Genomic DNA, 11,370 nt, shown 5'->3' with positions numbered 1-11,370 from the left:
TCATCCACATTATTTGTTTACAAGTCAATTCGTTTTTTTTTTCAAAAATATTCACACATTGAACTGCCACGCGAATAGCTCACACCTTTGTCGTCACAACTTTCGTCAAGGAGATGATGATTCCATTTTATGGGAGAAAAGAGCGAAAGAATCAATGGCAAATTTCAAATTGCCTTGATATTTGTTTATGAAAATGGCATATAAAATCGGTTTATTTTGGTTCAACTGGAAAAAGATGGCCGTTTATTTTGATAATTTAAATATTAAAATGAAACTGAAATAATCGTACAAGCTAAGGAAAACACAAAATTTCTTTTAATACCGAACAAATAATGTGTGGGATTTAAAAAGTAACAAAAATGAAAACGTCGTAGAAAAAATCATGAAAACAAAATATATAGAATGGAATTGTTATGATAAATCAAATCGATGCGGTTTAGCTAAGTCGATATAACATTTTGCGTTGCATTCGATGTTGTACTTCGCCACGTCTGATCATCATGAAGATCACCTTTTGCACTGCACGCTCCGAATACTTTTGACGAACAAAATCCTATCGAATGACGAAAAAGAAAATATTGATAAATTTCAAAATGCATGAAAAGTAATAAAAAAAATATTTCCTTACATCGATGATATTCTTCTCTGAAACTTGTGAACCGATAGCAAATCGACGTTTCAGTTGTTTTTCAATGCGATTGAGTATTTCATGATCTTCTTCGGTTGTGAATCCCTCAGCACCAGCCAAACTACCTGTTGATGCCGCATCCAATGTGGACACTTGGAACAATCGCAACGCCTCATTAACATGCGAATCAGTGGCAAATGGTTGCAATTGCATTTTGGCCAATGATTCAGAGATACGAATAATTGCCTCCAATTGACGCACCGTTATTGGAATGGCCAAACGTTTGTCGGTTGCTTTTTCATGTTCATGTGTACCGGTGCGCATTAAAACATAACGACTTTTCAATTTTTCACCAGCTTCAGCGCTCAAACGTGGCCCACAAGTGGTACGACAAAAATGAATGAATTTCTTGAATGTCGTCAAATCGATTTCGCCCTCTTGAACTTCATTTGTTACTTTGTTTGCATTTAGATGAACATTGATGATGTGACGGGCCAAATTCTGTTTGAAAATAAAAATTAAAGTTTTTCGTTTGCCGTTTGATAAAATATCAATTAAAATTACCGTATCTCGTTTTTCATCATGAACATCCTTGACGATAAAGATCATATCGAAACGTGACAAAATCGTTGGCATAAAGTCAATATTCTCTTCACCTTTTGTATCGTCCCAACGGCCGAAAATTGAATTGGCCGCAGCCAACACCGAACAACGTGTATTCAATGTCGTTGTAATACCAGCTTTAGCAATTGAAATGGTTTGTTGTTCCATGGCCTCGTGGATGGCCACACGATCATCTTCTTTCATTTTATCAAACTCATCAATACAGACAACACCACCATCAGCCAAAACCATGGCACCACCTTCCATTACAAAGTTACGCTGTATTCAAGGTAAATCAAATTTATTTTAATATTCGAAAAAAAAAGATGTAGAAAAAAATTTAGTTTTACGTACAGTGGCCGGATCTCGCATAACAGATGCTGTTAAACCAGCTGCGCTTGAACCTTTTCCAGAGGTGTAAACGGCAATTGGTGCCACTTTTTCGACGAATTTCAACAGCTGTGACTTGGCGGTACCAGGATCACCCAATAGCAAAACGTTGATATCACCACGCCGTGTCAAACCATCGGGCATTCGTTTGCGTGAACCACCGAATAACAAAGATACAATTGCCTTTTTAATGTCAAACGAACCGAAAATGCTGGGCGCAAGACTCTTTGCCAATCGTTCGTAGATATCAGGATGGGCAGCAAGACGACGGAATCTCTCCTCTTCTTCGGTTGTTATATTTGTATAACGTGAAATAGCACCAGTACCTTCTGAATCAACGGTTATACCAACCACACGCATGTATGGCGCTCGAACACCAACAATTGCCTTTTCACGGCTATCACCTCTACCGGGTTTGCCAACTTTACGAATCGAATAAATACCGTGAATTAAAACTCGGTTTCCGGGTACAACTCGTTCGCAGAGGCTGCGATCCAAAAACAATTGCATGTGACGCGGTATTTCACCCTGAATGTATATGAAACAAAAAACCCATTATTGAAAGAGCGCCGATCGTTTTCAATGTCGTAAATCGTTGTTGTTTTTTTAAAGAAGAATTTTACAATTGCGACAGTTAAATTGGTCAATATTGGAATATATCCAAATGAACCAAATGTCTCGTAACCAATTTTCAACAAAATTATCACATTTCATAATATAAACAAACATACACACAATGGATAAACAATGCTGGGCTGATGACATTTTACGTTATGTAAACAATGCACACACAATTTAGTCCGTCAGAATTGATTCTTGTGTTAAACAATCAAATTGCGTGTGAGTGTATTACACACATACCTGTGGAATGAAATCGGGAAGTTCTTGCAGTTTTAACACTTGAAAATCAACACATTTACATTTGTCGGGCATGATGAAGAATGGATCCAACGAGCATGGCGGACGACCGGCTTGTTCACTAAAAAATTTCCAAAGAAATTCACAATTTAACTTCAATTTTCACCTCAAACAAAAGTAAGAACAATATTGATCATACGTTGTGCATTTTCTGGGCAAAGAATATCCTTCCAAACCTGGATTCACTTTCAAATTTGGTATGACTTCGTTACATGAACGGCACTGAATTGACATTGTGGTTGCTTTGGCTTTGATACCTGATGCGGCAATGATAATACCAGCCACTTTTACCAACCGCGAAACACTTTCCGACTGAAATAAAAAAAAATATTCACTTTTATGTAGATTGGTAAGACCAAAGTAATTTTTGAGCTCACCTTCAAGTCCCGAATATTGGTTGGATTGCCGTTTGATTGTAGTAAAATTTGAATGTCTTGCACGTCTTCTTCACCTTCTGGCCGTGGCGATGTGATTTCATCGGCCACTTCACGGGCAGCCTCCTCGAAAATTTGCAAATTTTCCGTCGGTTGTTTGTACATTTTATCCGATAACATCTCATCAAAACCGGCCAAATCTTCCATTTCAACTTCCAAATAGTAACGGCCCAACAAATAGTTTCGCTTCAATGCATCACTAAAGAACATAACATTCGTTTGGTTGAATTTTCGTGTGTATTTAAATATAAAATGAAAAAAATTCGCTCACCGATATTTGTAGTGGAAATTGTCTTCGTTAAAAGTTCGAATGAAATCCTTGAACTTCTTTTTAACCGCTTGTGCATTGATTTGAGTTCCATTTTGCTCGTTATCTGGATTAAAATTGTCCGAAAAAAAGACGGCAGCATCGTCAAAACCTTCCATTTTTGTTTATTTTTTTTTTTTGTAATTGGTTCAAACACTTTTATTTCGTCAAATTTCTCTTTAAATTCAGTTTTCTTTAAACACAAGATGATGACAAATTTAGTAGAATAATTCAGTCAAATAATAAGATTGTACATCAACAATGTTAAATCGAAACCAAATAAGTTTGCTCCACAACAATATTAAATCACATTATACACGCTAAAGTTTTGGCGCGAATATGAAGCGCTCTGTCAGATGTTTTAGTTATATCGGGTAATACTTAATGTTAAAGCAATACTTCACATAATTGAATTTAACTTGAAATGAAATCCATATGTTTCAATTTAAAATGTTTAAAATTTATTCTTTCACAAATTTGGTTTTTTTTTCAATTAAATTTTCTTAAAAAGTAAATTCATTCATTTTCCGAATAATCCTGATTATGCATTGTACTTCATACATGCTTACATTGTATTCAAGTGAATACTCAAAGCAACACGAGACATATGTATTTAAGAAGTTTGGCGGGAATCTCTAATGTCAAATCCATTGTAAAAACAGTCAGTTTGTTCAGTTTGTTAATGTTATTGTTTCGTGATGAAATTAGCTTTGCAATTTTGGTAGATAAATCATTTAGTGGATGGATTTAAAGATAAATAATTTATAATACGAATACAGTTAGTTAATGCGGATTTCACGATGAGTGTGAATACCGGCAGATATGTTGCGGAAGATCGAATTGAAGGGTGAGTTCCCAATAAAAGTCGCACCAAAAACCGTGTGTAATTATTGTTTATATTTGTGTTTTTAAGGGAGAACAATTCAATTGGCATTCGAGAGTCACGCGAAAATGATAAAATCGATTCAAAATATGGATTTGATCGTGTCAAAGACACACAGGAGCGTACCGGTTATCTGATAAACATGCATTCCACCGAAATTCTTGACGAAGACCGACGTTTGGTGGCCGCCTTGGATTTATTTTTCATCCAAATGGACGGAAGCCGTTTCAAAGCATCAGTTGTATACGAACCATATTTTCTTGTTCTTCCAAATCCCGAACAATCGCTTGAGGTTGCACGTTATTTGCAAAAGAAATACACCGGCCAATTGACACGCATCGAACACATAAAAAAAGAAGATCTTGATATGGCAAATCATTTGATTGGCAAACAACAGCAATTTTTAAAATTATTATTTCCAAATGTGAATGCACTGAATAAAGTGCGCCGTGATATTATGTCCGCGGTAAAAAAGAATCGTGAACGTGAAAAAACCAATACGAATTACATTAAATTATTATCAACATCATTGGCGCACAGTTCAAATACGGTGACAACAAAAAGTGCCGATTACTTTGATTATATTGCCGATATTCGTGAATATGATGTACCATATCATGTTCGGGTGTCGATCGATTTGAAATTAAATTGTGGTTTATGGTATGATATTCGATGTCGACCGGGTGGCTTAGAAATGCCATTGATAACACCAAGACCCGATATTTTAGATCGACCGGAAGCAATTGTACTTGCTTATGATATTGAAACAACAAAATTACCATTGAAATTTCCGGACGCACAAAGCGATCAAATTATGATGATTTCGTATATGATCGATGGTCAAGGTTATCTGATCACAAACAGAGAAATCATCTCATGCGATGTCAATGATTTTGAATACACGCCAAAACCAGAGTTTGAAGGAAATTTCATCGTGTTTAATGAACCGGACGAAATGAGTGTCATTCAAAAGTTTTTCGATCATATTTTAGAGGTGAAACCACATATTATTGTATCGTACAACGGTGATTTTTTCGATTGGCCATTTGTTGAGACGCGAGCCGCCACATATGACATGGATATGAAACGTGAAATTGGTTTCTGGAAAAATCGCGACGGAAACTATTTGTCACGGCCAGTCATGCATATGGATTGTTTGTGTTGGGTGAAACGTGATTCGTATTTGCCGGTCGGAAGTCAAGGTGGGACGACTTTTATTCATTTTTGTATCCTTTTTTTCTCATACGATATCTCTCTAATTGAAATTAGGTTTGAAAGCGGTTGCTAAAGCAAAGCTACGCTATGATCCAGTTGAACTTGATCCCGAAGAAATGTGTAAAATGGCTGTTGAACAGCCGCAAGTACTATCCAATTACTCTGTATCCGATGCCGTTGCCACATATTATCTCTACATGAAATATGTGAATCCATTCATATTTGCTTTGACAACAATCATTCCGATGGAACCGGACGAAGTGCTTCGCAAAGGTTCGGGAACATTGTGTGAAACTCTGTTGATGGTGCAAGCATTTCATGCAAACATTGTCTTCCCAAACAAACAACAATCTGAATTGAATAAATTGTCCGACGATGGACACGTTCTTGATTCTGAAACGTATGTAGGCGGTCATGTCGAAGCACTTGAATCGGGTGTATTTCGTGCTGATATTCCATGTCGATTTCGGCTCGATCAAGAAATGGTGATGAAACTACAAAACAATGTCGACAATGTGCTAAAGCATGCCATCGAAGCCGAAGAAAATGTCCCATTGGATTTGGTCACGAATTTGGAGCAAGTGAAGAATGAAATTTTGGCCGGACTGAAAGAATTGTACGATGTACCAAATCGTGTCGAACAACCGGTCATTTTTCATTTGGACGTTGGTGCTATGTATCCAAATATCATTCTAACAAATCGATTGCAACCATCGTCAATGGTTTGCGAAACGGACTGTGCTGCATGCGATTTTAATAAGCCAGGTTTGAGCTAGAGAATCAATTCAAAATATCGAAAATAATGATTTATCTATTGGTTTTAGACGCCGAATGCAAACGTGTTATGGACTGGATGTGGCGTGGTGAAATGTTACCAGCTTCGAAAAATGAATATCAACGAATCCAGCAACAGCTTGAAACGGAAAAATTTCCACCACTCTTCCCGGGTGGTCCAAATCGTGCATTTCACGAACTATCGAAAGAAGATCAGGCCGCCTACGAAAAGAAGCGGTTGAATGATTATTGCCGGTAAGTCTACAAAAGAAAAATTCAATCAATTGACACTTAAATTCCACTCACAATTCAGGAAAGCGTATAAGAAAACAAAAATCACACGTCTTGAGAATCGAAAATCGACAGTGTGCCAAAAGGAGAACAGTTTTTACGTTGATACCGTTCGCGCCTTTCGTGATCGTCGTTATGAATATAAAGGCATGACAAAAGTGGCAAAGGCTGCCGTTGCAAAAGCGGTGGCTGGCGGTGATGCAAGTGAAATAAAAGCCGCTCAAGGTCGTGAAGTTTTGTACGATTCACTTCAATTGGCCCACAAATGTATTTTGAACTCATTTTATGGTTATGTTATGCGACGTGGTGCACGATGGCACAGCATGTCAATGGCTGGTATTGTTTGTTTGACCGGTGCCAATATAATTCGTCGTGCACGTGAGATTGTCGAACGTGTTGGCCGTCCATTGGAACTGGACACAGATGGAATTTGGTGTATTATGCCAGCCACATTTCCACAAGAGTTCACCATTCATACGACACATGAAAAGAAGAAAAAATTCAACATTTCATATCCAAATGCTGTGCTGAATACTATGGTCAAAGATTTCTTTACAAATGATCAATACCATGAACTCCTTCCCAAATCACCTGACGACGATCCAAATGATGTGCCACAGTATAAAAAACGTGCCGAAAATTCAATTTTCTTTGAAGTGGACGGTCCATATTTGGCAATGGTTTTACCGGCTGCCAAAGAAGAAGGAAAGAAACTTAAAAAACGGTACGCTGTTTTCAATTTTGACGGATCACTGGCTGAACTAAAGGGTTTCGAAGTGAAACGACGCGGTGAATTGCAATTGATTAAGATTTTCCAGTCATCAGGTAACTTTTCGATCACATTTCCACTTTACCAACGATGAATATATATCACATTTTTATTTCCGAAATGCCAGTATTCGAAGCATTCTTACATGGAAGTACATTGGATGAGTGTTATGCAAGTGTTGCCAAAGTGGCCGACTATTGGTTGGACGTGTTGTACAGCAAAGGTTCAAATATGCCGGATTCTGAATTGTTTGAATTGATTTCCGAAAATCGTTCAATGTCCCGTAAATTAGAAGATTATGGTGCACAAAAATCGACATCCATTTCGACGGCAAAACGTTTGGCCGAATTTCTCGGTGATCAAATGGTTAAAGATGCTGGATTGGCATGTAAATACATCATATCAAAGAAACCAGAAGGTTCACCAGTTACAGAAAGAGCCATCCCATTGGCCATTTTCCAGTCGGACCCAAGTGTGCGTCGTCATTACTTGCGTCGATGGTTAAAAGGTAGATAAATTTTGAATTTCACAACATTTAGCAGTAAAGTAAAACCGTATTCTTTTTTAGATAACACAATGGGCGATGCTGATATTCGTGATGTTCTCGATTGGAATTACTACATCGAACGTTTGGGTGGTACCATTCAAAAGATTATCACAATTCCGGCTGCGTTACAAGGTGTTAGTAATCCAGTGCCTCGAATTCAACATCCTGACTGGTTGCACAAGCGAATGCTGGAAAAGAATGATGTTTTAAAACAACGTCGCATCAATGAAATATTTAGCGTTAAACCAAAGCCCATCGCTGAGCCGACGGATGATAGTGACAATGAAAATGACGACGACAGTAATGCTGGTGAATCGAATGATGAAATGGAAATCCGTGACATGGAAGATATTGGATCGAATGTTGTGTCTGGTGCACGTCGACCGGCTGTTCATCGTCGTAAACGAAATGCCAGCGAAATGGAAACCGATGACACTGCAAATGAAGCAAAAACATGGCGCGAAGCACTCGGACCACCGCCCGAAGTCGGAAATTCACGTGAACAGATTCAAGACTGGGTTGAATATCACAAGAAAAAATGGCAATGGCAAATCCAACAACGAAATCGACAACGCACCCATCAAACTAGCAAAAAATCGCGCACGGACAATGCGATAATGCATCGTCCGACGTCAGTTGGAGCGACAGCCCGAGCATCCATTGGAGGTTTTATTCGTCGAACCCAGCGCAGCATCATCGAACAACCATGGCAAATCATTCAAATTCTATCGGTTGATGAACTTGGTTCGTACACAGTTTGGGCAATGGTTGGCACAGAATTGCATAAAATCAAATTGAATATTCCGCGCATATTTTACGTAAATAAACGAACACCAGCACCAAACGAAGAGGGTTGCATGTGGAAACAAGTGCATCGAACATTGCCACGATCACGGCCGGTATTTCATTTGTATCAATACATTGTATCGGAAAATATTTTCAAAGAGAATCGTTTGGGAATGTTAGCCGATTTAGCAACACCCGACATTGAAGGCATTTATGAAACACAAATGCAACTCGAATTCCGTGCTTTAATTCAATTGGGATGCATTTGTTCGGTTCAACGGACTGTTGCACGTGAAATTGCCGCCAAAAAATCAACAAATGCACCCGATAATTTTTCAATCGAACAACTCGAAACACGACCAATGTCACAACAACCGTATTTAAATGGCGGCGGAAATTTGAAACGTTTATTCCTATACCAGCACAGTTCGGGAAATGGTAAACGTGAATTGTGGGGTCTGTTCATTCCAATCATCAAAAAATCGATTATCATTTGCTTGGATACGGTGCGTACAAATCAAATGCCAACGATGAAAAACTTTTATCTCGCCGAACGATTGACCTATTTTAAAGATGCAACAGCTGATAAAGCACCACCGGACGATATGCAATTTGAAGTATTCTTTGAAGTTGATTCAAAATTGGTGTATCGTCACATAAGCCATTTGTTGACCGCTTTTAGTAGCGAAAAGAAAGGTCCGGCTTTGCTTTGCGTTCAGGCCGGCATCACGTTGAACAAATTGAATTTGGCAATTCCGGCGGCAAGTGAATTTCCACAAACGCAAATTTTCATCGTTGACGATGCATCGCTGTTGACCGGCTTGGATTGGCAACGTAACGGTACCAAATCGATGCTTCGACATTTTTTCAATTTGAACAATGTGGTTGATTTGATGTTGGAACAATGTCGTTACTATCGATTACCCATTGGTAATATGCCCGCCGATCCAATTATGTTTGGTGCTGATATTTTCTATGCAAGACTCTTGCAAAAACATAATTTTGTACTGTGGGCATCGCCGACCAGTCGACCAGACTTGGGCGGTCGTGAAGCGGATGACAATCGTTTGTTGGGCGAATTCGAAGAGAATATTACCGTTGTTCAGAATAATTGTGGTTTTTATGAAAATGTATGTGTGGAATTGGCCATTGACAGTTTGGCCGTGACAGCATTGTTGCAAGCGAGTAAAATTCAAGAAATTGAAGGTGCCAGCTCAGCCATTACATTCGATGTAATGCCACAGGCATCGCTTGAAGATATGATCTCGAATAATCCGGCCGCATCGTCACTGTCAAATTATGATGAGTCCGCACTGTGCAGTGCTGCATTGAAGGTCATGAGATCAATGGTTAACAGTTGGTTGCGTGAAGTGGCCATTGATCGTAATGTATTTGCCGATTTTCAAATTGTCCATTTCTATCGATGGATACGATCGAGCACATCACTTTTATACGATCCAGCTTTGCGACGCAATCTTAACAATTTAATGCAGAAAATTTTCTTACAAATCATCAGCGAATTTCAACGTTTAAACGCAAAAATCATTTATGCCGATTTCAATCGAATCATTTTGAATTCGGGCAAAAAATCCATCGTTGATGCAATCAGCTATGTTGAGTACGTCGTACAGAGTATTCGGAATAAAGAACTGTTCCACAGTATTAACTTGACATACCAACAGGTTTGTGGATTTTTTTTTTTTTAATTACCAAAAATAATTTGAAAATAATTATCAATATTTCATTGCAGTCATGGGAGTTCCTACTCTGGATGGATACAGCCAACTATTCGGGTCCATTAGCTAAAATTCCACGTGAATTACAAGCATCCGAACTAACACAAAATAGTGAGATCATTAATCAAACAAATGATGATGATGAGGTGAAAATCGAAATGAATTGGAATATTGCCGAACAATTGCCCGAAGAAGGAAATTGTCGTGCCGAATTTGAAGCGGTATTGAAATTATTTATGGATGCATTGGTCAATACGAATTCGGTTAAAGAAGCAATTGAAGCCATCACAATGTATGCCTATGAAATTGTTCAACGATTACACAAAGGATATGGACCGGGACGAGTTAGCCCCGCCACACAATTTTGTAATGCACTCATCGAAGTGCTGAATAATATGAAAGATGTTGATGATGAAGTGAGTTATATAACTCTTCGACATTTTCAATATTTTGAAGTATAAAATTTTTTTTTTATTCGATCTAGATTCAAACTCTTCGGCGAAACATGTTGCGTTTAATTGGTTTGGGTGAATTCAGTGACTTGGCCAAATGGCAAGACAAAGTTCACACGTATGTTCTAAATGAAGTCATTTGCAAAGCATGCAATCAATGCCGTGACATTGATTTGTGCAAAGACAAAGATCGAGCCACCGTCAATGACATGTAAGTATAATATAAAATTTGAAATTGAAACGTGTGACATAACACCGTATATTTTCAGACCGGTATGGCTTTGTTCCCAGTGCTATGTTTACTATGAAAATGAGGAAATCGAAATTCGACTTTTGGATGTAATCCATCGCAAAATCATGTCATACACACTGCAAGATCTGCGATGCACCCGATGCAAGGAAATAAAACGTGATAATATGGCTGCGTTGTGTAGCTGTGCCGGTTCATTTGACACATTGATACCAGCGAAAAAACTACGACAACTGCTTGAAACATTCTTAGAAGTGGCCGATGCTCATCAAATGCATTTGCTCAAAGAAGAAGTTCAAGTTTTTCTCACGCACTCCATTTAACCGACTATGATTTCATGTAACTTTTTTTTTAATTTTTGTCGTTTTTTTTCATCTAAATTAAGTA

The 11,370-nt window shown here is 38.2% G+C and overlaps 2 protein-coding genes across 2 annotated transcripts; one reads left to right on the top strand and one right to left on the bottom strand.

Annotated features, from left to right (window-relative positions):
• Window positions 1-218: 218 nt before the first annotated feature.
• LOC116339264 (DNA replication licensing factor Mcm5) lies at window positions 219-3,600 on the bottom strand. The gene is made up of 8 exons (XM_031765040.1): window positions 3,245-3,600; window positions 2,917-3,172; window positions 2,679-2,851; window positions 2,483-2,600; window positions 1,586-2,149; window positions 1,193-1,510; window positions 629-1,129; window positions 219-553 (listed from the first exon to the last, which is right to left on the bottom strand). The coding sequence occupies exons 1-8, from the start codon at window positions 3,397-3,399 to the stop codon at window positions 437-439; spliced, it is 2,202 nt and encodes a 733-aa protein (XP_031620900.1). The 5' UTR covers window positions 3,400-3,600; the 3' UTR covers window positions 219-436.
• A 341-nt stretch (window positions 3,601-3,941) lies between these two features.
• Window positions 3,942-11,362, top strand: LOC116339303 (DNA polymerase epsilon catalytic subunit 1). The gene is made up of 10 exons (XM_031765101.1): window positions 3,942-4,127; window positions 4,194-5,365; window positions 5,433-6,143; window positions 6,203-6,407; window positions 6,466-7,268; window positions 7,340-7,720; window positions 7,781-10,227; window positions 10,296-10,697; window positions 10,766-10,944; window positions 11,003-11,362. The coding sequence occupies exons 1-10, from the start codon at window positions 4,081-4,083 to the stop codon at window positions 11,304-11,306; spliced, it is 6,651 nt and encodes a 2,216-aa protein (XP_031620961.1). The 5' UTR covers window positions 3,942-4,080; the 3' UTR covers window positions 11,307-11,362.
• Window positions 11,363-11,370: the final 8 nt, after the last annotated feature.

The sequence above is a fragment of the Contarinia nasturtii genome, unplaced genomic scaffold (assembly GCF_009176525.2).
Source record: "Contarinia nasturtii isolate CC-2019 unplaced genomic scaffold, AAFC_CNas_1.1 Cnas_scaffold_493, whole genome shotgun sequence".
Lineage (NCBI taxonomy): Eukaryota > Metazoa > Arthropoda > Insecta > Diptera > Cecidomyiidae > Contarinia > Contarinia nasturtii.
Note: the sequence above shows the minus strand (reverse complement) of the source record. Positions and strands in the feature narration are given on the sequence as shown.

Bases quoted from the DNA above. Each gene is read 5' to 3' on its own strand.
- LOC116339303 (XM_031765101.1), top strand. From the start codon at position 4,081: ATGAGTGTGAATACCGGCAGATATGTTGCGGAAGATCGAATTGAAGG. The intron at 4,128-4,193 runs GTGAGTTCCCAA...TGTGTTTTTAAG, and splicing joins GCGGAAGATCGAATTGAAGG to GGAGAACAATTCAATTGGCA. The intron at 6,144-6,202 runs GTTTGAGCTAGA...TATTGGTTTTAG, and splicing joins ATGCGATTTTAATAAGCCAG to ACGCCGAATGCAAACGTGTT.
- LOC116339264 (XM_031765040.1), bottom strand. From the start codon at position 3,399: ATGGAAGGTTTTGACGATGCTGCCGTCTTTTTTTCGGACAATTTTAAT. The intron at 2,852-2,916 runs GTGAGCTCAAAA...TTTTTATTTCAG, and splicing joins CCAATATTCGGGACTTGAAG to TCGGAAAGTGTTTCGCGGTT. The intron at 554-628 runs GTAAGGAAATAT...GTCATTCGATAG, and splicing joins CAGAGAAGAATATCATCGAT to GATTTTGTTCGTCAAAAGTA.